General features: G+C 42.8%; 1 protein-coding gene across 17 annotated transcripts in view; it reads left to right on the top strand.

Annotated features, from left to right (window-relative positions):
- LIMCH1 (LIM and calponin homology domains 1) overlaps positions 1-24,149 on the top strand; it is a 305,602-nt gene that overhangs the window by 132,383 nt on the left and 149,070 nt on the right. For all 17 annotated transcript variants that reach the window (XM_043544463.1, XM_043544457.1, XM_043544462.1 and 14 more), the window contains one exon: positions 5,157-5,226. Coding sequence is in view for 16 of the 17 variants with exons in the window: in XM_043544457.1 (XP_043400392.1) it covers positions 5,157-5,226 (70 nt within the window). In the remaining variant the exon portion in view is untranslated. The remainder of the gene's footprint in view (positions 1-5,156; positions 5,227-24,149) is intronic.

Below are 24,149 nucleotides of genomic sequence, written 5' to 3'. Positions count from 1 at the left end.
TGCTGTGCAGAATGATATCCAAACTATTTCTTATTGATTCAAATATTGATGGGGACTCCAAGGGTGAGAGACTTCTTTTCACTTACTTTCTTGTATTTTTACAAACCACATTTTTTCCCCTGCACCCTGAAAATAAATGCATTTTTTGGCCACAGAGGTCTTTATTTTAAACATACCATGAAAGCAAACAAAGCAAGTTATTTTCCTACTGTTTTTGGCGGGAGTGGCCCAGAGGTTGGGAGGAAGCAGTGGGGCCTTATTGGAACTTTCTTCTTCAGTATGGTTTTAGGGGTGACTGACTAGGTTAGGGGATGGGTAGTGGTAATCATTTGGCAGGCAACCCAGGTAAAGGGACAGTGGGGAGTTGAAAGAGTGTGGCTGAAGGGGCCAGGAACAAGGAGAGTTGGAGAGCCAAAAAGGAGCAGCTGATGCCAGTTTGCTCTGGCCTCGTAGGGGTGGAGTACTCCTTAAATGCTCTGGCTCTTTATTCACATACTAGTAGGGGCTAAAACTTAAATGATACTACTCCTGATATATGATGCTACTCACTGTGAGTCAAGGAATCAGAATCTCGCCCTTTCATGAATACATGCTGTTGCACATATAAATTAGGGTTGCCCCAGCCCGTGCCCCACCTTTTCCCCTAAAGGCCCCACTCCTGCTCCGCCTCTTCCCCCAAGGCCCCGCCTCTGTCACTCTCTCCTCTCCCCCCTCTGTTTCCCTATAGGGTTGCCACCTCTGAGGTACATTTGCCCACACATCCTAGGGTTAATAAGCACAATTGCCCACGCATGGGATTTTCATTTATAGACACTCATTTGAAATTCTCCATTTTTACACACACACACACACACAGGTTTGCTTCATTAGCACACCCATTCTGGGGAGCAGGGGAAGGGAGCTCCCTCTTTTGCACATACAGCTATGATAAAAGGGAGGATTCCCCCTACATTTACACAGATACCAAGATTGGGGGAGAGACTCCCCTTATTTGCACTAGTACCTGAAAAAGAAGGTCCCACCTACTTGTACCCACACAGTGGGAGTTTTGAAGGAAGAGAAACAGATACTCCCGCTTCTGGAGCACACCCACCTGAGAGAGAAGAGGGGAGCACGCCCCAAATTGTTGCATACCTACCTGGTTCCCATGCCCCACCAAACTCCAGACTGAGAAACTTTCCGAATTTTTCCCATTTTGGCAGTCAGGAGTGGGTAGGGCAGCTGCAGGCTGTGATTGGCTGGGCGGGCTTGGTGCCGGGCTGTGATTGGCTGGGCTCTGTCCCCATCTTCAAGAGGGTGGTGAGCATTTGCTGGGTAATGGTGTCTCGGTGGGTTAAATTCAAATGAGCAGCGAGCGGTTTCCACAGATCAAAAAACCGGACATCAGGGCTTGTCAAATGGCACCCAGACACACAAGCTGAAACCCAGACTGTCTGGGTGAAAACCGGACGGGTGGCAATCCTAATATAAATAGATGTAGTTTCATCTCAGCATGTGTTTGAGAAATCGTCAAGAACACTTGGGGCAGATGAGTTTTGGTGGCTAGAGAGGTCTGTTGTGGTGCTGATATACCCTGTCGCCCTTTGGGGACAGGGGAGAGGTGCATTACAGCCCCGCTGTTGAGTCTCTAGAGCTGCACCCAGTCTTGAGGCTGCATGGCCCTGGGGCCTTAGTCAGCAGCCTGGCTCTTGCTACCGGCACTGTGGTCTAGCAGCCAGAGTTAGTAGCCTGGCCCTTGCTACCAGGGCAGTGCAGCCTAGCAGCCAGAGTCAGCAATACAGCCCTTGCTACCAGGGCGATGTGGCCTAGTGGCCAGAGTCAGCAATATGGCCCTTGCTATCAGGATGGTGCAGCCTAGCAGCCAGAGTCAATAGTGCTGGTGAGCTAGGCCACCACCACGGGGTGGGCGGTGGCCAGGATAGGGGGATCTGGGCCTGCCCTCTCCGCCGGGTCCCAAACCAGGGCCCTGTCGGTGGCAGGGTTGCTCACTAGCCGCTCGGCAGGGAGCCTACTGAAATATGCCGAACCTGTCTATGGTTCTACAACCGCTTCCCCACAAAGTTTCTCTGAGTCGCTTCCTACCCGATTCTCTGTAGTTTGCCATCTCTGGGTCTTCACAGTCTCGCCCCTCTCTGTGGCGAACTGAGCCTGTGTGTTGGGGCCCGTCTCTGGCTGGCTGGCCTCCGCGTCCTGGACTGCAGGTGATCCTCCCTCAGGAGTCACCTCCTTCCTTGCTGGCAGTCAGCCCAGACTGAGCTGCTCTGCTGCCTTTTGTATCCTTCTCAAGCTGGAGCATGCCCAGCAGAGCTGAGGGGGGTGGCCTCCTCCGCCCACTGAGAAGGCTTAACCCCTGCCGCACCAGTGCCAGGATGATGCACCCTGTCACGAGGTCCCACGAACATTGGATTAATGTTCATCCAACCTTGACAGTTAAATGTAGAACAAATGAGTGAAATATCACTATTCACAGCATATAGTCTGGAATTCACTGCCACAGGAAGCCAACGAGACACATTGTACTGTGATTGAATTTTAAAAAGGGGTGGATAAATTTATGACCAGTAATGACACTTGTTTCTGTTCAAGATCAGACAACAAAGTCAGTAGTTAAAGCTTGAGTTTTTGGGAGTAAATTGATTGCCCATGTGTGTACTGGGAAGGAATTTATTGCTTCTATGTTCTACATTGTACAACTGGATAACTTTATAACATTGTTATGCGGCAAATTAAAATATTGGGCAAATTTCTAGTCGTTTTCCAACATAAAGCGCATGACACATTTCACAATACTATCTTACAGGAAGCTGGGGGCTACTTTTATGGAACAAGAAAAAGATGAAGAATCTCTAATTATTTGCAAATGTCTTGACTAGTTTCACTTGGACTAATTACACTTTTAAAACCATAATTAGATGTTTAGTTTTGCACTTTATTTCCAGCATTGTATGGACTGAATGAAGCTGCCTATATTCTAAATACATGAAATGTCAACTTTCTTTGTTTTTTTTTCCCCCCAGTTTTTATACCAATGCAGCCTGTTTCTATTGAACGTTTCTATTGAACATTTCTATTGAAGTCCATTAATTTCTGAGGAATGCTCTGTATAGTTGAATGAGCCACCAGGTAGAGTTAATGACACTAAATATAAAGAGGGATGCTTCATTTGAGCCTGTGTAGAATTTACTTAAAAAAATATATCCTGTGTGTGCATGCGTGCATGCAGGGTGGGGGTTGGACAGGGGGAGAGGAGTAACTGTATATAGTAACTGGGGAGAGAAATATGAACAAATAGTAATTGGATTAGACTGAAAAATCTCACGATGGTTTACTTCATAAATGGCGACTCGCAGCCTGACTGGTGGCTGAATAAGTTTCAGGTACTTGGTATTTTGGCAGCCAGCCTAATTCTTTAGAGAGTCCATTTAAAAACAGCCAGTCTGCTTTGGAGGAAAGTTCCCTTTGGCATGCTTCTGAATAAATGAGAGCTGGGAAAGTAAGAGCCCGGTCGTCCTGGAGACACTGTTTGCTTCCGTAAGGGAAATGATCTAAATATGAGCTATCGTCTTCACGCTACTTCACTACCATTTCTCCATGCCTCCCCTCTTCCAGGTTATAAACTGTTCTGTCCTAACCCCGTTGTTCATTTTCTACACCTGGAACCCTTCCCTTCTCCCTCCCATTTTCCCCCTAACCTTAATCTTAATCTACAATTATGCCAGTTCAAACTATTTTGAAGATCTTTTAAAAATAGTCTGACATTTGGGGTATCCATTAAGACCTCCATGACTTGCTTTCTATTCCTGGTGAGAACCTGCAATATAGGTTATCGTCCATAATTTATGCACCATGAGGGGATTAAATGAATGCTGCTCTGTTGCGAGTGTCTCACTTTTTCCCTGAGGCAACATTTAATTTACTAACCTGCAAAACTAGTAGACTAGATAGAAGGAGCTATTAAACTAGAGTCTTCTGAGAGGAAGAATCCTTGAGGAAAAATTTGCATGTTGACCATTGCAGCTCCCGCAACATAAAATATTGGTTTATGGGCTTGCTGCTGTGCAGGTCTGGAAGAGAAATCAGTGACTTGAATATAAATGGTTTCAGAGTAACAGCCGTGTTAGTCTGTATTCGCAAAAAGAAAAGGAGTACTTGTGGCACCTTAGAGACTAACCAATTTATTTGAGCATGAGCTTTCGTGAGCTACAGCTCACGAAATCTCATGCTCAAATAAATTGGTAGCTCACGAAAGCTCATGCTCAAATAAATTGGTTAGTCTCTAAGGTGCCACAAGTACTCCTTTTCTTTTTGAATATAAATGTATATTTTGGAAGAAGAGGTACTGGCTTTTTTTGTTGTTGTTTTTTTGTTTTTTTTAAACTGTTAAATAAAATCAGATGTTCTGTTAGTTGTGGAATTCTGTGTGGATGGAAGAAAAATATGAATTGCTTTAAAATGTTCAATAGCTATACATGTGCTTTTCTATCATGTCTAGTATGTATTGGAGATGATCCTGTTGTCAGATTTTTTCCCTTATATTGAGCAGATGTTAGTTTGTACATGTAAACATGAGAGGATTAAACTGAAAGCATATTAAGGGCATGTGTACACTACAAACTTCTGATGACATAACTTGCGTTGGCATGCATCCTTGGGTCATTGTGTTGACACTGAATGTACTTCCCAGGAGGGCTTGTTTTGTTGCACAGTGCAGTGCACAATGGGTAGTTATCCCAGTGTGCATCTCACCACCGTCCAGTGCACGAAGTTCTGACAATGCAAGGTGGGGCAGAAGCAAATCACACAGTTCTTTCTCTTTCCTTACCCTTACAGTAGAGAAGCTGCCATCTTATCGTCTTGATCCCACTCCTTTATAAGCACCCTGACTTTTCCTCCTTTACTCGGTCCTCCACTGTGCTGTGTCTGGTCCTCCAAATGTGGAGTGTGGTGACCTGATTTGGATCAAAGCTTATCAAGGGCTTATAGACACTGACCTAATCTAGAGTTATAAATTTGGGAAATTTTATTTAATACTCTGTTAATGATTTTATAGGTGTTTCTTCCTTTTCAGGGATGTAATTTAGTTACTTACATGCTGGGGAAAAGGCTTTTTATTCATATTTTATAAATAATTTTAAAATATTTCTTTCTCATGACAGGTTACTGAATGCAATAAAGCCTGGACTGGTAAAAAAGATCAATAGACTGTCGACCCCTATTGCAGGGTTGGTGAGTATCTGAAACTGAGATAAATCTTTCTCTATTCCTCTTGACATCCCAATTTCATGACAGTGATAGTTTTAATCCTGTAATATATTCTAAGGTAGTATGAACTCTTTTATCCTGTTAAACCCAGACAGTCCCAGTGCGGGAATTCCAATCTTAACTACTTCCATGGTGGCAGGAGAACTCAAATCCTATTAGTATCTCTCTTCTAGGCAGGTGCTAAATGTGGTGATTCCGAACTACATATTTTGGAGTTCTGGTGCCAGTTTTAGAAAGTTTTGATGCACCAAGACTGTTTAAACATTCAAGAATGAAAATACGATTGTTCTGGATGCCTTATTTAATGCATAACTATCTTTGTAATATAATTCTGGCTAAAAAACCAACCTGGCATCTAGTGGGGAAGTGAAGGCAACTTTAAAAAATTATAACAAATGGAAGAAAGGGGAAGTTGATCAGAAGTTAGGAATTGTCAAAAATTGATAAGGGAACCCAAGGGGAAATACATGACGAACAGAGTTAATGATAATAATGAGGAGTTTGTTCAATATATAAGGAACAAAAAGAATTCTGGCAATGGGATTGGTCCATTACTAGATGGAAATGGTGCAAAAAAGCAGAAGAGCTTAATAGACATTTCTGTTCTGCATTTGTGGGGAAAAAAGGATCATATAGTCTCATCATACCATCAGATGGTAACATTCTTTCCATCCCACTAGCGTCTCTGGAGGATGTTAAACAGAAGCTACTAAAGTTAGACATTTTTAAATCAGCAGGTCCAGATAACTTGCATCCAAGAATTTTAAAAGAGCTGACTGAGGAGATTGCTGGACCATTAATGTTGATTTTTCAATAAGTTTTGGAGCATCATGGAAGTTCCAGAAGACTGGAAGAAATCTAATGTTATGTTCCTTTTAAAAAGGGGTAAATGGAATGACCCAGGTGATTATAAGTCTGTCAGCCTGACATTGAGCCCAGGCAAAATAATGGAGTGGCTAATATGGGACTCAGTTATAAAGAATTAAAGGAGGGTAATGTAATAACTGCAAATCAACACTAGTTTATGGAAAACAGATCCTGTCAAACTAACTTGATATCATTTTTTAAAAATGAGATTACAGATTTGGTTGATAAAGATAATAGTGTTGATGTAATATACTTAGACCTTTGTAAGACATTTGACTTGGGACAGCACAACATTTTGATTAAAAAATTAGAACAATATAAAATTAACATGCCACACATTACATGGTTTAAAAACTGGCTAACTGATGGTCTCAAAGTGTAATGGTAAATGGGGAGTCATCACTAAGCAGGTCTGTTTCCAGTGGGGTCCCGCAAGGGTTGGTTCTTGGCCCTGCACTATTTTACATTTTTGTCTATGACTTGGAAGAAAACATAAAATTATTACTAATAAAGTTTGCAGCTGACACAAAAACTGGGGGAGTGATAAATTACAAAATTGACAGGTAGTGGGAGGAATAATGTAAATAGTATTGTTTTGTTGTGTCACTGTGTATTGCTGAGTTGAATTCCTGCTGCCTGAAATTTTTAAATTTCATGTGGTTTTAAGGTCTTATTCAAACAGGGAGTTACTTTTCACTTGTTTGAAAGTAATGTTTCTATTTCTATGCACCTATTTGCCTTTTGTTGTTGGTTTTTCTAAATACGTCTACAGTAAAATACTAGTCTAGGGGATAAAGACCCCACCCCCAAAAAACCTCAAAAGTGAATTTACCAGTCTACAGTGATTTAATCTGTCTACGGTGATATGGATTAGTTGTTTAAAACAACAACCTCAAAAATGTCCCCATGCCTTTTGACTTGTAACCCAATCCTGCTCCAACTGTCCTTTGTAAGCACTGTGGCATACCAACGTGATGAGTAAATTATAAATGCTGTGCAGAGATCCAAAACACCCATTGACTTCCGTGGAAAGAGGATCAGGCCTTCAGTCTATTGTCAGTACTTTAAAAATAATATTTTTAATGAGTAGACACCATAAGTATGTTTATAAAATGTAGAGGATAACTTTTTCTTTTTCTTTCTTTCTTCCCCACTCTACCATGTCACATGTCTGGAGAAATCTGGAAGACTAACACTGTAGTCCAGAAACAGCTGTTTAGCTAGCTGACTGATGCACCTGAGGGACATTCCTTCCTTTATCATAAGATCTTGTTTATTATATAAGCTACAGTTGGCTTGTCATAGTATATAGTCACTAGGGTGAATGAACTGGAAAGAAGTATGTATGACTCACCCCAGTGTGCGCACACTAGGGTGGAAATGGCCTCTAGAAAGTCAATATTTTTTCCACTCTCTATGAAACATACTTTATTTTGAACTCCAGAGACTGGTTCCACCTAAAACCGTAGCTCTGGTTTACAAGAACTTAGTGAAAAATAGGGTAAGTTTTACAACATCTGAACATGCATCCAGTTACAGTATTCTGCACATGATTGCACAATTCCAGAGCATCAGTGCTCAAACACTTCAGTCGCTGTTCAAGTTTGATAAATCTCGATTCTCTGTTCTTTCTGTTGCACACGCTTAATAGCTGACATGAGTATTTGGTACAGCCCTGGAGGAAAACATCAAATTTTTGATGCTTTTTCAGAGTTGGAGATAAAGCTTTAATATAGCTGCCATGCTGAATACTTGGGAGTATTTATTTCTTGCTTAGCTTCTATATCCAAGGGCAAATGGTCAAATTCATTTCATGAGCATACAGTACATAGCTCAACAAACAGCTTAGTTCAATTAAGTCTCTGGGTACTCCTAGTATTTTTGGTGTGGGTCTGCTAAGGGCAGAAAGCAAAGAGGACACTATGTCCAAAAGAACTTGTTGGCATTAGGCTTTCAGCCCATCTTGGTAGGAGGTACTAAGGACATCCAGATTGGTTCCGTGGACTCCTCGTGGCTGCAGCTGTTGCCCATATACTTCTATTTAGCATTTTAGTGGCTTCTCAGAAGAGAAGAATTCGTAGTGGAAAATATTATGCGTGGGTAATCTATTTTACCTACTGACTGAGCTGTCTTGGCTTTAGGGACTAATAAAAATGGCTACATCTCAAGCTACTCTGAAACTTCAGCTGTTCTCGTTGGCTTCCATACATGACTTAATAAGGAGCGATTCATGATTTGTTCACAAATACTGTGCACACTAGGAGAACATCCATGCTGATAAGTATTACTTTGTATTGTGGCAGCAGCTAAGGATTGAGGGATCAGGGCCTCATTATGCTAGGCACTGCACAAACAAGTAATCCAAAGACAAAATTCAGAGTGGTTGCCGTGTTAGTCTGTATCAGCAAAAACAACAAGGAGTCCTTGTGGCACCTTAGAGACTAACAAATTTATTTGGGTATAAGCTTTTGTGGGCTAAAACCCACTCATCAGATGCATAGAGTGAAAAATACAGTAAGCAGTATAAATATTACAGCCCATGAAAAGATGGGAGTTGCCTTACCGTGTGGGGGGGGGGAAGGGGTCAGTGCTAACGAGGCCAGTTCACTTAAGGTGGAAGTGGCCTATTCTCAACCGTTGACAAGAAGGGGTGAATATCAAGAGAGTGAAAATTACTTTTGTAGTGCTAATGAGACCAATGCAATCAAGGTGGACGCTACCCATTTCCAACGCTTGACAAGAAGGTATGAGTATCAGCAGAGGAAAAATTACTTTTTGTAATGACCCATCCACTCCCAGTCCTTATTCAGGCCTAATTTGATGGTGTCCAGTTTGCAAATTAATTCCAGTTCTGCAGTTTCTCGTTGAAGTCTGTTTTTGAAGTTTTTTTGTTGAAGAATTGCTACTTTTAAGTCTGTTAGTGAGTGTCCAGGGAGATTGAAGTGCTCTCCCACTGGTTTTTGAATGTTACAATTCTTGATGTCTGATTTGTCATTTATTTTTTTGCATACAGACTGTCCGGTTTGGCCAATGTACATGACAGAGGGGCATTGCTGGCACGTTGGTAGATGTGCACAGGTGAACAAGCCCCTGATAGTATGGCTGATGTGGTTAGGTCCTACAGTGGTGTCCCTTGAATAGATATGCAGACAGAATTGGCTTACTGTATTTTTCACTCTGTGCATCTGATGGAGTGGATTTTAGCCCATGAAAGCCTATGCCCAAATAATTTTTTTAGTCTCTAAGGTGCCACAAGGACTCCTCGTTGTTTTTGCCAAAGACAAAAGAATCCCTGCCCAGTCAGAGAGCTCACAGTATAGGATTTTGACAATCACCATGGGTAAATGTGCTCAAAATACAGCTGTCAAGCATGGTTTTAATTTGCTTCCAAATTCAGGGTGGTTGCTGCTTCTGTTAACAGCAGTCCATAAATTGTGCTTTGCTAGAGCCAAATGGAACCTGGACATTAAAATATTGGCTTGCTTCTAAGCTTAGGACCTACAATGTTTGAGTACATACAAAATTTGATTAAGCATATGCAGGAATGAGAATGTAATTTATTTGTTAATATGAAAATATAGCTTTACTTACAAAAAATCTAATGTACAGAATACCCCAATAATATGTTATGTCATTAATAGTGATGGAGTGTTTCATTTAAAAGAGCTTTCTTCTGGAAACATCTATCTTCAAGCCAGGAATTGATATTCAACTTTCAGTTGTTAACATTGTCAACCTTCCAGAAACTCCATCTTTGTGTTTAACTATGGACATCTGGAAAGGTGTTTTGTTTGCTTCACTAAATAGAAGCCCAGCTAACATTATGAAACTTTTATAATGAAAAGAACAGTGATTTAGAATAGATTTAATGATTTCATTAAACCTGCAATTTTTCATTGAGTCAAGTTGCTGTTAATTTAATCAATTTGGTGTAATATATTTAAGTAGTCACCATTTTTAAAAGTTGGCTTTTATCAATATTTATTTCATACCACTGCGTAGTGCCATGTATATTTCTTACCTCATTATTTTCATAAATTTATATTATTTCAGACACCACTGTGGATAAATGCTGACTTTTCAATGGTAACCACTCTATATTACTTCTGGAAAAAGTTTTTCACTTCCAGATTTTTCTCCTTGTCCCTGAATAATGTCACTTTATGAGAAAAGAAAAAAGTTTATGCCTTATCTTTAGTTTGGCAGGGCTTAGCAGACTTTATAGCCTTTACTTCAGTTCCTTGCACTATCCCCACAGGAATTTAGACATTTACTTCAGAGTCTGTGTGAAAGAGTCAAATATAATAGTAGGAAATAGCCAAGACAAAGTTGAGGGGCTGAACTTTTGATCATATCTTGGCTCATGGTTCAGCACTAATGAAGAAACGTCTGTATACTGCAATATTTAATTTTCAATTTATGTATTGTACACAGCTCTGCATATTTTTGAAGTTTAGCAATAGGAAAACATCTCCCCAAAAGCTGCCTGAGTGCATAGTTAATACACTGAAAGGAAGAGAATGATAACATACTGTGTTAAAATGACTGGTTCCCTTTAAAACAGGCTTTTTAGTAAATTATTTTCTTAGGAAGTTTGTCTTGGCAAAGTAATCTTCAGGAACTTGCTGGAAACCTTGTTAAGAGTCATAGTTGCCTGTCTGCTGGTATCTGGGATTTTCTTTAAACACTGAACTGTTGCATAAATTACTGTATATTTTTGGATTTACATGTTACCTCATAGATATTTCAGAACTGTGCACTATTCTCTTTCATAAGGTACATAACAAGGAATTAAATTTTATGGGAGGTGAATGCATAGAACTTTAATGGTGTACATTGTTATGGTGAATAATCAGGGCATTTAGGGAAAAGAGAAAGATGAAGTGATATGGAACAATTTTTTGTTATATTTTTAATATTTATTGCTTTACAAAGAGTACCTTCCCCTTGTTTTTTCGCCTCACCAATTCTTTATTCTTTTTTTGTGTGTGTGTAACATTCACTGGTTTGTAGTTGCAACATATTTCTCTCTAGTAGTATCCAAACTCATCATACAGGATAACTTTTCCATTTCTCTATTCTACACATGCTTTAATTCAGTGGTTCTCAGACTTTTGTATTGATGACCCCTTTCACATAGCAAGCCTCTGTGTGTGACCCCTTCCCCCCCTTATTAATTTAAAACACTTTTTTACATATTTAACCAGTGGCGGATTAATGATTTTGCCGCCCCTAGGCCCAGAAATAATTGCATCCCCAGCCCCGCAGCTCACCTCCGCTCCGCCTCCTCCCCTGAGCGTTCTGCTGGGTCCTGCTTCTCCCCGCTTCCTGCCAGTGCTTGTGCGTGACACAGCTTCATGAAGAGGGGGGAAGGGGAGGAATGCAGCACGCTCAGGAGAGGAGGCGGGGCTGGGGCGGGGATTTGGGGAAGGGGACCAATAGGGGAAGGGAGGGGGTGGGGAAGAGGTGGAGTTGGGGCGGCACTGGGGGAAGCAGCCTCTGGCTGCTATTATAAATTTGCCAGGCCTGCAGATTTGCCACCCTAAGCCTAGGCCTTGTCGGCCTAGGCGTTAATACGCTGCTAATTTAACACCATTATAAATGCTGGAGGCAAAGTGGGGTTTGGGGTGGAGGCTGACAGCTCACAACCCCCCATGTAATAACCTCATGACCCACTGTTTGAGAACCCCAGCTTTAATTGCTGATGGCGGTGTCTCTAAACAAACCAGTCTCTCATCACAACTATCTCTGAATAGAAGTCTTGCTGCTCAAGTTGAGTCACTGTTTTCAAATGTGATGAATTTTACTTCTGCTCTTACTTCTGTTTAGTTCTCATGTAGATCTTGGCATTGGTAGCCACAGAAATGCTTGAGGATAGTGATGGATGAAATGGTAAACATCTACACAGCAAAGTCCTTCAATCGTTGGCCATAGATTCTGTGATAAAAGTGGTGCCATTCTAAATAGTCACTGGTTTTCTTACACCACCTATGCCTGATTCCAGTATTAACATCTGAAAATTTGCTAAAACAATACCTCTAGTGTGACCAGTGGTCAGGAACGGTGCTGTGTGTTTTGGCTCAGCATTGGCTCATCCGTAATGTGTGCTGGATTCCAGCTGTAACAGAATGCTGTCTTTAATTCATTTGTTATGTGTCCTTGCATGCTTGTTTTTTCCCCCCAAGCCCTCTAGACTCTTCTTTCAAATGGAATTTTCAGTCCATTTTTCTTTTCTGTTGGATTGATGTCACCTGGGAGGGACAGAGCAGCCTTATAAATTGCATACTTTCCTGTTACTGAATTTAGCCATGTGCTGTGTTCATATTAATCTCTGCTTTTTATGAAAGTGTAGAAGTGAACAGAAAGGCTTAGCTATAGTTCTTCCTTAATGGAGTGTGAACGGAGTCCAATGATGCTATGGCTAATTCACCATCGAAAACAAAATAAAAGAGCTGTTGGTTGCAAAAATTTAACAGGGTCCTTGGCAGCAGAGAACTCCGAGAAATCCAAGGAAATAGCATTTCTGGGTGTGGGGAGGGAATAGAAAACAGTAAAACTAAAATTTTAAATTGAAATTCAGCTGTTTTTCAACTGGATTGATAGGTTTATTGCTCGCAAGTATTTCTCCATAAGCCCATCTCTTTCCTCAGTCCTGAAAAGAAGGAACAGGCCAAATGCAACACTGGCAAAAATGTCTATATCAACGTCTGCATCTTTGTGGAAATCTTTCATTGGAGGAACTGTACATGCTTGCTGCACAGATGGATTTGGCTCAAACTCACACACTTTAATGTTTGAAGTTAATCATCATACTGACAGTAGTATCTGTACTGGAGACCTAACCTACCACATTGGTTTACATCGTATTTTTCAGTATCCAAGTTTAACCTTAAATTGACCTAAGATTTGCAGAGTAAAGGGATGCATATGCAACAGACGATCAGCTGGCATGGTATGCAATCAGAAGAGAGAGGTAAATAACCCCTCCAATTTATTCAATAGTAATTTTGCTGTTGAAGTGTTGAGCTGAATTAATCGTAACCCATATTTTAAATATAGTAATCAGATAATACAAGGAAGTTATGCTGCATATTACTTAAGCAAAATAAACAAAAAAGAAAACCCCCTGGGTTTCACTTTGAATATACACTTTGAATGTAATGTACAGTTAAGAGCTTTGGAAAGATATGGTTGTGGCTTGCTGGTATCTCCTTTGTTTTTTTTTTTTTTTTTTTTTTGAGTAATATGGAGAGAACAGACAGCTTTGCAGAACCCATTAATAAAAAGACATTTTTAGCACTGGGAATAGTAGAATGTTCTGACATGCTATTCATGTTACAGTTAAATGACTGACACAGCTTCACTGCTTTGTGGACCTCATTTACCCTTGTGACAGATATTTATTCCATCAATGTGTATGTTGATGGAAGATAAAAGAACTCAATTGGATTAGTCCCTTGCACAGTTCTTTTCCGTATCTTTTTCTGTATAAATATAACACTATCTGAAAATGATGCGTCTTACAATTTTTCTCAGTTTTTCTGATGTATGCAAAATTAGTAATATCCTTATATTTTTCTTGGAGGCGTTACTTGCTAGAATGCATGCCCCAACATGATAGGGTGTGCCTGGCAGCTTTTCATAATAACTGGAGAAAGCAGCCCCTCCTCTTTCTTTAAAAAAACTACATGCAAAATATTATTGCAGGGATAGGCTTGTCACTTTAATTCTCTTATATTCAACTTGAACTTGGGGGAAAGCGGATTGTTCAGAGGTTAATTAACTTCCATTGGAAATATTCCACATAGATGTAACCTTAAACAGTAGCTGTTGCTTAAGTGGAGTAGGGACTCCATTTGATGCATAACTTGGGGGAATGTTCTTGCTTATTTTCCTCTTTGGTCAGCTGGGATTTCATACCAACATTCCTGATTGGAAGGAAGCCATATGACCTCGCTGGAACTATAAAGGAGATCAAATTCTGCCCTCCTGTGTCAGCAATTAAAATAGTCTTCAGTAGGAACTGGAGGTCCCTAACTGAAGGCAACATTTGCTCCATGTTGGTTACTGCTCCATAACATAGTAATGTGGATGGATTTAGATATATGGGGAAAAACTGCGGCCTAGGATTGGCTGGAAAGTCATGTAATTGTTTCATTAAGCGATGGGCATGGAGTGATTAGGCAAGTGTAGACCAATGAGCAGATGTAAACTGAGTATAATACTCAATACCAGTCCCACTGGTTGCCCATGCAGTCTTATCTCTGGGGTGCAGGTTGTCAGTGGACAATGACCCTTGTGTTTGAGCAGTTTAATACAAGGTCAGTTTTCTGTGATAAGAGCCATATGATAAATTGCATTTATCATGCATCTTTGACCATCCTATCTGTGCTATGCCCACTAATTCATCTCCTCCGAACCTCTTCCAATGTTCCAAATTCTGGGGCAGCATCAAATGCTTGTTTTCAAAATATCTTTCCAAAATTACACAAGTAAATCAGATAGAAAATAACCAGTTCTGCACCAGTGATGGTTTGGCATTTTAATATCTGATGACCCGTAAGGACTAAAGTTAAGTTTCATATATCATTGAAGTTGAAACCTCTCCAGTTTGCCAGTGGTATAATGTACTTAGCCCCGGAAGGTCATGAGTTATTTTAAGTGGAGCTAATAGCACAGCCTATAATTAAGGTTGCCTGACACTTCCATTATAAGACCCTGTTTTCAGTTGCTTATCACTTTGCCAACCTTCAATCATTTGGACTGAAACTTACTATGCCAACTGTCTGCCTTAGGATGGGTTCTCCACCCTCTCCCACTGAATTTCAGCAAAAATGATTAATCCTTTTCAGAGAATGAGATTAGGGAAACTACATTGTTTGTCAACATTGAAAAGAAATATTTCAGCTTTTTGTTGTTGAGAGGTTCTAGTGCCTGCATGTTTTGTTTTTTGAAAGGGTGACCTTTGGTTTGAGAGATGCCTGTTGCTGTCCCCATAGAAAACTACCCAAACTTGACGAAGTCCTTTAAAACAAACAAAAAAAAAAGGCACATCATGTGTTCAGTAGAACTGTTACATTTTCCCAAAGATTCTCCCCTGAGGCTGCAGGAGCTGAGCAGGACTTTCTCTGAAGTTCTGATCCTGGAAGCTAGGGGTTGCTGTGGCACCAGGTACAGATTCTGAGGGCAGAGGCCCTTTCTTCTGTGCTCGCAGTGCTATTCCTGTTGTGGCCATGGTAGCATGGAGGAGGTGAAAGGAAAGTGAGTGAAATGCACAGGGTTCAGGCAGAGATAATAGATTGGGACAGAGAAGCAAAGGGAAGACTGGGAACGGGTGTGTTTGGTGGGGGAGATTGGATCTGGGCTGGGCAAGGAAAGTGGAGGGGAAAATTGGGAGCGGGAGCCGGGCTGGGGGAAGAGTGGGATCGGACATGGAGTTTGGAGGGGCAGACTAGGACTGACTGGACAAGGAGACTGGTACTGGGATTTTAAAAGACTGATACAGGAAGCTAGAGTGAAACTAGGATAAGGAGATAGGACTAGCACAGGGACAGGCTGGAGGGGACATGGGCAGAAAGGGTTAAACTTGGGGGGAGCAGGGGCAGAAGGGTCTGTGCAGGGCACATTCCCCTCCAGAACCTGGAATGGAGCCAAGGATTCCCAAATCCCAGCATTCCTCTTTGAAAAAGGATGGAAAATTGTCTCATTCCACCCTAGTGGCTCGTCCACATAGAAGCTGACTACCTTAATAGCATTATCCATTACCCTGCTAGTTCACGTGTCAGAGGTCTGTGTAGTGGATCTAACTGTTCCAACCCTACTGATGAACCACGTGGGTGTCAATATAATGCCACGCGAGAGAATTTCTGTTTTGTTCAGTTTTCTTTTTAAAAGGAAATCACATACACAAAACTTAAAATAATATTAAGGTTGCAATGTCAAGCACTCACAAGTTAGGAAATACCAGAATTAAGGTTCTTCAAGTGCTGTCCCTGTGGGTGCCCCACTTCAGATGTCAGTGTGTCCCAGCACTGCTGATCGGAGATTTACGGTAGCAGTGTCCGTGCTGGTTGCGCATGTGCAGTAGGCATCTCGCAGTGACGTTGGTGCTGCGTCTAGCGCATGCACAACTCGAGCCCTACAGTTCCTTCTCAACTGTCCTCGGCTGAAGACAGAGCTCTGGGGCAGTGTTCATCACTCTTCCCAAACCTTTCGAAATAACAGTTTAAATAGTCAGTCATATATAAAGTTAGTGTTATACTTATTTTTATTACAAAAAAAAAGTTTTTCTCTAATTACCCGTCCTGCACCAGGGGCTGTTAACCATTAAGATACCTGGCTCCCCAGGCTTCAAGCGATATGGTTCCTGCCATGAAGCAATGCCCATTTCGGACGGGCACTCCTTGTGCGTACGATGTCTCAATGAGGCACATATTCCACAAAAATGCGCCCACTGTAGCAATCTGAAAGCTAGAGACCAGGGTGACCTGGATCTCAGGCTAAAAATGATCTTGATGGAGAAATCTCTCCAACCTGAAATGGACACATGGACTGCCTCTCTGGGCACTCCTCCCGTAGGAACAGAAGACGTATCCCCCAAAAGACTGAGGAAGAGGGCACAGACGTCTCCACAGACAGCACCGCAAAAACTGGTGGTCTCCTGCCAGGTCGCTACTCCTGATGCCAACACATGCTCGGGTGAACACCTATGATGCTCCAGGTACCTCTGGCACTGCCAAGTTCTAGCGAAGGAGGTGGAATTGAGGCACTGATGAAGACATGCCTCCTCCACAGCACTAAGTTCACCCGTAAGGGACTCTGTACCGAGCATCTCCTCAGGCACCAGGCCTCCACCCACAGCACCAACAGTGGAGTCGGCACCAGTGGAGAAAACCAAGCCGGCACCTACCAAAGCGCTGCAACATCTGTTGGCACCGATGAGAGCACCCCCCTCAACACTGATGGTACCGACATCAGAACTGCCACAGTCTCTGCTGCAACAGAGAAATGTGATTGTATCATCGGCACTGCAGTTCCCATTACTTGGTACTGAGTGCTCCCCCGTGGGCTATGGAGGAGGTCCCCACGTTTCTCACAAAGCAGTACACTCATCCAGGGAAGACGATGAGGTACAAGAACCATGCACTTTCCCACTTTCTCACCACACGATTCATCACCAAAAGAACAATGATCACCTTGGAGCCATATGGGGCTGAGATACTATTACAACCAAATGGCTCAACCATGGTGTGGACCGCTGTGTATGTATTCACCAATCACCTTCCCAGTGCAATGGGCACATTGGGAACCATGGGCAACTTACCAGGGCCCACACTCCAGTCCACCCACGGCTCATAGAGGTGAACTGAGGTCTCACACCGCGTCTCCTACCCTGCACCCCACGGAGGCTCAGGAAATTGGGGTTGACACTGAAACAGACACAGACCAGGAAGCTACATCTGCAGCACACAGTTCTTCCTCTTCCCTGGATGAGGCAATCATGCCACCACCGCCTACTTTGGTGGACAACTTCAAGCAGTTCCAGGAACTATTTAAGTGGGTTGCAGACAAACCAGCATAAGCTGGTACAAATCCTACAACCATTATCTACTTCCAAGATCACCCTCCCCATCAATGATGCAATCCTGGAACCAGCGGACGCAGTCTGGCAGACACTGGCCTCAATTCTGCCAACATGCAGGGCAGATAGGAAGTATTAGGTCCCCGCCAAAGGGGTAGACTTCCTTTTCGCACATCTGCCTCCCAACTCCTTGGTAGTCGATGCCGCTAACCAAAGCGGTAAACGAACTCTGTTTAGATGGACACTACAAGATAAGGAATACAAGAGCCTCTACCTGTTTGGGCACAAAGTTTATTCTTCGAGCACATTACAATTCAGAGTCGCCAACTATTTGGCCTTGTTGGCTAAATACGATTGATAACTATGGGAAACTTAGCTCATTCACAGCGGAGCTCCCCGAGGAGAAACCGTCACAATTTCAGGCCATTGTAAATGAGAGTCAACTCTTAGCTAAAACATCCCTCCAAGCGTCTTTGGATGTTGTGGACACGGCAGCCAGAACCACGGCCGTATTGATGTGCCAGGCATCCTGGTTGCAGGCCTCGGGCATCCCTAGAGAACTGCAAATGAAAGTAGAAGACTTACCTTTTGATCAAGAAAAGTTGTTCTTGAATAAGACTGACATGGTACTCCACTCAATGAACAACTCTGGGGATTTATACCCTACTTGCAAAGAGATGAAGGTAGAGACCCCTCCACCAGTCGACATGATATCCACTCAGAGCTTGCGTAAATGGATCTCCACGTGCATTCAACAGTGTTACCATATTCGGAACACGGACCCTCCTGCGCACATCCGAGTGCATTCTACATGACTTATTTCAACCTTGATGGCATTTATACACAATGTTCCGATATTAGAGATTTGTAAGACAGCCACTTGGGTCTCTGTCCATATGTTTACTGAGCACTATGCAGTCACTCATGACGCCAGGGCTGACACCATAGTTGGCCTAACCATACTCACCTCTATGACTCAAACAAACCCAAAGTTCCTTCTGCCTTCTATGGGGCATTGCTCTAGTGAAGTGTTCACCCACAGGCACAGCACTTGAAGAAGAAGAGAAGGTTACTCACCTTGTGCAGTAACTGAGGTTCTTCGAGATGTGTGTTCCTGTGGGTGCTCCGCTACCTGCCCTCCTCCCCTCTACTTCGGAGTTCACAGTTGGGACTCTCTGGTAGAGAAGGAACTGGAGGGCTTGGGTCATGCACATGCTAGACGCGGCACCAATGACACTGCATGACCCCTACTGTACACGCGTGGCCCATGCGGACACTGCTGCCATAAATCTCTAATTGACAGCTCTGGGATGCACCGACACCTGAAGTGGAGCACCCACAGGGATACATATCTCAAAGAACCTCAGTTACTGTACAAGGTGAGTAACCTTCTCTTATCTGGACAACCTTAATTTGGCCCCCTTGTGTGCATGCACTGATTTATTTTAAGTACTTATGTTCCCTGTTATCATAGTATCTCAGCACCTCACAGTCTTCAATGTGTTTGTCCTCACATCACAACTGTGAGATAGGGAAGTATTATCCCCATTTCACAGATGAGGAACTGAGGCACAGATAGGCTAAGTGACTTGACCAAGGTCATACAGGAAGTCAGCAGAGCAGGAATTGAACCTGGGTCTCTGAGGCCTAGGCTAGATCCTTAACTACTGGACTGGTCTTTCCTCTCTAACAATCTTTTGTTACGTGATCGCATACTGTCTTTTCCTTGTGACCCCCCTGATTCATACATTGCGAGGATGAACCAGGTTTGTGGTTGAATCACAATTGTGTAGTGAAAGAGGCTGTTGTTTGTAAGACCCCCTTCTCATTTGTGCAGAACTTGGAAGGTGTGTAGTGAATGAGACGGGATTAAAAGAAAAGAAAGGATGGTCTCATGGTTAAGGCAGATGCTACCCCGGAGAATTGGATTCTATCCCTGACTCTGCCAAAGACCTCCTGTGTGATGTTGGGAACATTTCTTAAACTACGTTTTCCACAGGTGGACATGGAGTGGATGATTCTCATTTTCTGGGTGCCTGGTTTGAGACCCTCAGGTCTGATTTGCCAAAGTTTTGAGCACTAGCAGCTGCAACTGACATCACTGGGAGCTGTGCTTCGAAAATATGAAGTGCTGTATGATACTAAGTACTCTGAAAAATCTCAAATTGGGCATCCAAAATTAGAGGATGCTTTTAATCTTTAATGTCAGAGTGCTTCAGCTCTATTTCTGTAGAAAGGGGATGATACCACTCTCTCACTTCCCAAGGTGTTATGAGAATAAATTCATTAATATTTGTGATGCACTCAGCTACTATACTGAGGAGCAACGTAGGAAAATCCTATGAGGAAAATTAATAACTCTGTCTTCAGAACAGGATTTGAAGCGTGTGCCGTAAATAAGGTTTAGGGTCACATGTTGACAATGTAGAGAAATCAAAACATTGAATAACTGCTTATTAAATGAGCACCATCCATCCTCTGCACTGAAGGAGGCAGTTGTTCTGTGGAAAAAATAGTATGTGATCATATAATTAAAGACAGTGTCAATGCATGTGCAGAAGGGGGCCAAATTAGGGTCGCACATAATTCTGGCATTTCCTAACTTTTGAGTGTGCTTGAGTTTGTAACCTTAGCATTTTTTTCACATAGCTTTTTGTGTAATACTGTGCATAAAACGGTATGTACAGGGTTTTCTTATTTCTCCTCCCAACTTCCCCCCATATTTAAGCGAGGCCTCAAATATCGTCAGTGCAAAAGTGAGGGTACAGCTTTATCGATACTGCACCCATTTAGACAGCTGACAACCTGATTTGTGAGTACAGTTGGATAATTATCTAAACAGGTGCAACAGTAGACATAAATTGCACCTTCAGTTTGCAAGGTCACTTTGAACATATAGGGTGTAGATTCCCAGTAGATGGATATAAGAAATGTTTTTGTTGATAACCAAGGATTTTCTATTGGCAGAACCTGAACAAAAGGTTTTTACCTGTGCCATGGATCAGGGCTAGCAACACCTTTGACCTCAAGCCTCACTGAAGACGGGTGCCTTTACCTCTCCCAGGATGGAGTCCTGTGATTCTCCCATTCTGGACTGGGTTCCGAGCTAGATTACCTTGTGTACCACCTGTGGTTGCTCAGCAGGTCTGGCTGGGTTTGGCCTCTGCAAGTATTTGTTTTGGGAGCTGTGACGTAGTGGAGAAGAGAGATCCCAAAAAAGCCTTTTCAAAACAAAGTTTAATCAAAATAGGAACAAAGCATAACAGAAGTAAAGGGTTTTAACACAATAAAATCTCTCCATGCACATCTTCCATTGTTGTTTGGGTGTGTAGCCGTGTTAGTCGCAGGATATTGGAGAGAGAAGGTGGGTGAGGTAATAGGTTTTATTTTGACCAACTTCTGTTAGTGAGAGAAAGATATTACCTCACTCACCTTGTCTGTCTTACATTCACACATGTCTTACCTACAGGCTTAGGTATGCAGAGCTTATCTCAGACATCCTACCTTCTGGGGACTGAGGGTTCAGTCTGCTCTGCAGCAGTCTGTGCCTCATTCTTTCCCCAGTTCTCCAGGGGTTGTCGTTTTATCCCCCCTAAATTTTTTTTCCAGATCTTCCCACCTGGATCCTCCACTCTGGTGGCTAGAAGCTAGACAGTTGAGCTCAGCTGAGTTGGAGCTAAAATTTCAAAATACAAGACACCTGCCATGTCCCTTAGGTATTGGTAAATGGGGCTATCTGAAGCTATTGCGTACTTTACTGTGTAGGTGTCATTAGCATCTGTTAGAACTGACTGCTTGCAATCATCCCCGAGACCTGCTGGACACAGAACAGTGCAGGAGAGACCTCCACCATTTGGAGGCAGAGGACCCAGCTGGTGCCTCTCCTGCTCCCCCTCCCCCATGTGGCTTTGGGGAACAATTGCAGAAAGAAGCTGGCAGAGACTCCAGCTGTTAAGAGCAAAAGCAGCCAAAGCAGGGACCTTTGGGCATTCAAATAATTTCCTACAGCTTTGACAGGATGATTTCTGCTCAGTTCTGATTGGCCGATTGCGCCAACTCTTCTGATTCCTCTTCCCCTCTCTCACAGACTTTTCACCTCAGCTTCACACCAGTCCTGCCCCTTGTTCCTTCCCTCCCCTCCCCCTCGTTCCTCCTCCCATCCCTCCATTTAGCTTATCCTCTCCTAAGTAACCCCTAAATAATTGTGGAACTAACATGACATTTGTGGCTATCACATTTTTCACTCTGTGTGGTGTTCTCTTCCCACCCCCCCATGTGTCTGTCTTGCCTATTCAGACTGTAAACTTGTCTAGGTAGGGATCATTCCGCTGTTCTGTTTGTACCGCACTGAGCACAATGGGGCTCCATTCTTGGGTGGCCCTTAGCCACTACTGTAAGTGTCCGAGAGCGAGAGGAGATTAACTTTAGTGCAAAGGGGACAGTCCAGATCAGAGAGGGCATAAGTATGGTGTGCTTATGCCTCATTCTACAATGACCTTTTTCCAGACTCAGCTCATGTTCCTTCCGGGTTCTTCAGAGGCTGCTTGGCTTCAGGTAGCTCCTCCTGAACCTTAAGGCATGTCAACTTGCCAGCTCCAGTCTTCAACCTGAATCATGCTAGGTCTCTGCAAAACTCAGAATTAAGTCTATTAAATATGATACAGCCTTGTCTGATTAACTTGCATTGAAGCTCCATTTTCCTTTTGTTAGCAGCAATTTTGTGGTGTTGGTACCCAATCTCATCTTATTACGGCTGTTAGTGAAAGTCTGATTAACAGCAGTAAGTTGCAAAGGCGTATCTTATGCTTCACAACCCCGCTAATTGGCAATCAGTAAGCAAGTTCCAGGAAACCAGTGTGGGAACACTACTCCCCCACAACCTCTAGCCACCTTCTGTGTAATCTCATAGTTGAACCGAACCTCATGCTGTGGAGCGTCTGTCCTCAGACTTTCAGCTGATGATGCTGGTTGTTTATTCCTTGCCTTCTATCGTCAGAGCAGTCCATTGCTTGTGATTATTATTCAGCTTTAAGACAAATGGGTTGCACTGGACTTCGTTTTAAAAGTATTTTAATGTTTCCAATCAACTTTACTGAAGAAAGTTACTTCTCCTTGATTGGTTCTTGGAACAGTTTTAGGGATAGTGGAATGGATTCCTCCTCTCCTAGCATTACAGTTGGAATTGTAACAGGATCTCTGGCAGGCTTTCACTCCAGCTGTATGTTCTGGACTGCCAGCAAGTCTGTCTTAGCCATCATGTCCTCAGCTTCACTTTGGTGCTCAGACTTCCAGAAGTTAGAGGTCCCAGAGATTCCCACCCAGCTCCTTGATGGAGTCTTCCTGTGTTGCTTTGAGCCAGGATAGCAGACCTAGCTGCCAGATGCTTGGACTCATGACAATTGTGCTTAGAGTTGTTGCTGTTTTAGTGAAGTCCTTGTGGTAGCAGGTATAGCTTCCCTGATGTCATTTAGGCATGTACTTGTGAGGGAGGGGCCAGCCGACGGCTGAATGCGGCCCACCTTCAGTGTTTTGTAGATCTACTCAGGGCCACATCTTAGAATGCTGCCTCCTGCAGCATTGGCTCCATGGCTAGCAGAACACTAGCTGGGCACATCTTACCCCATCTCACTAGGTCTTTGTTAGTCCTACAGGAATGAGCCTCCCTCCTCCATGGCAGGATTATTCTTGATGTCTTCTTCTTGGTACAAGTTTTCAGTCCAAACTCAGTGTGTCTGTTGGATGATAAACATGATGCTTTTGAACTGCTTCTGGAGTTGCAAAGATTAGGCCGTGTCTACACTAGCAAGCTTACAACGGCACAATGCAGCTGTGCTGCTGTAAGATTGCTCATGTGGTTCCTCTATGTCGGCGAGAGAGACTCTCCTGCTGACATAGCGCTGTGCACACAGGCACATCTGCTGGTGTAGCTTCTGTCACTCGGAGGGGTGTTTTTTCACACCTCTGAGCGACACAAAGTATACCAACAAAAATGTTAGTGTAGACGTAGTCCTAGTGATATACAATTGGCATAAGCGTACAGTGGGTCCTCCGTTTAAAAGGGGACATAGAATAGGTTCAGATATTTGAAGTTTCAGGTAATCCAAGGGAACTTTCACTCTAACTAATACATGTCAGGAACATGATTCTTGTTTGAATAACTAGGAGGTTTGGATAACTAAGGTGATACTGTAAATACGTGGTGAAAATAGTGCTAGACAGCTCTGTTTGATTAATATTCTGAGCTACCAACTGATGAACTTTCAGTGGCTGAACTAGCAAAACAGTTTATATGGCTTTGCCCTGAATGCAGAAGTGGAAAAAATCCTTTCTTTTTGCACAGCACTCGGATGTTTTCCTTCATTAAGTTTCTCCTGTTATCCTTATAAAGGTCAGATGGTAGCTGCTGCTTAAGCACAACCATCACATGAAAAGCACAGCT

This window comes from Chelonia mydas, chromosome 4, assembly GCF_015237465.2.
Source record: "Chelonia mydas isolate rCheMyd1 chromosome 4, rCheMyd1.pri.v2, whole genome shotgun sequence".
NCBI lineage: Eukaryota > Metazoa > Chordata > Testudines > Cheloniidae > Chelonia > Chelonia mydas.
This window is presented reverse-complemented; position numbering and strand designations above follow the sequence as displayed.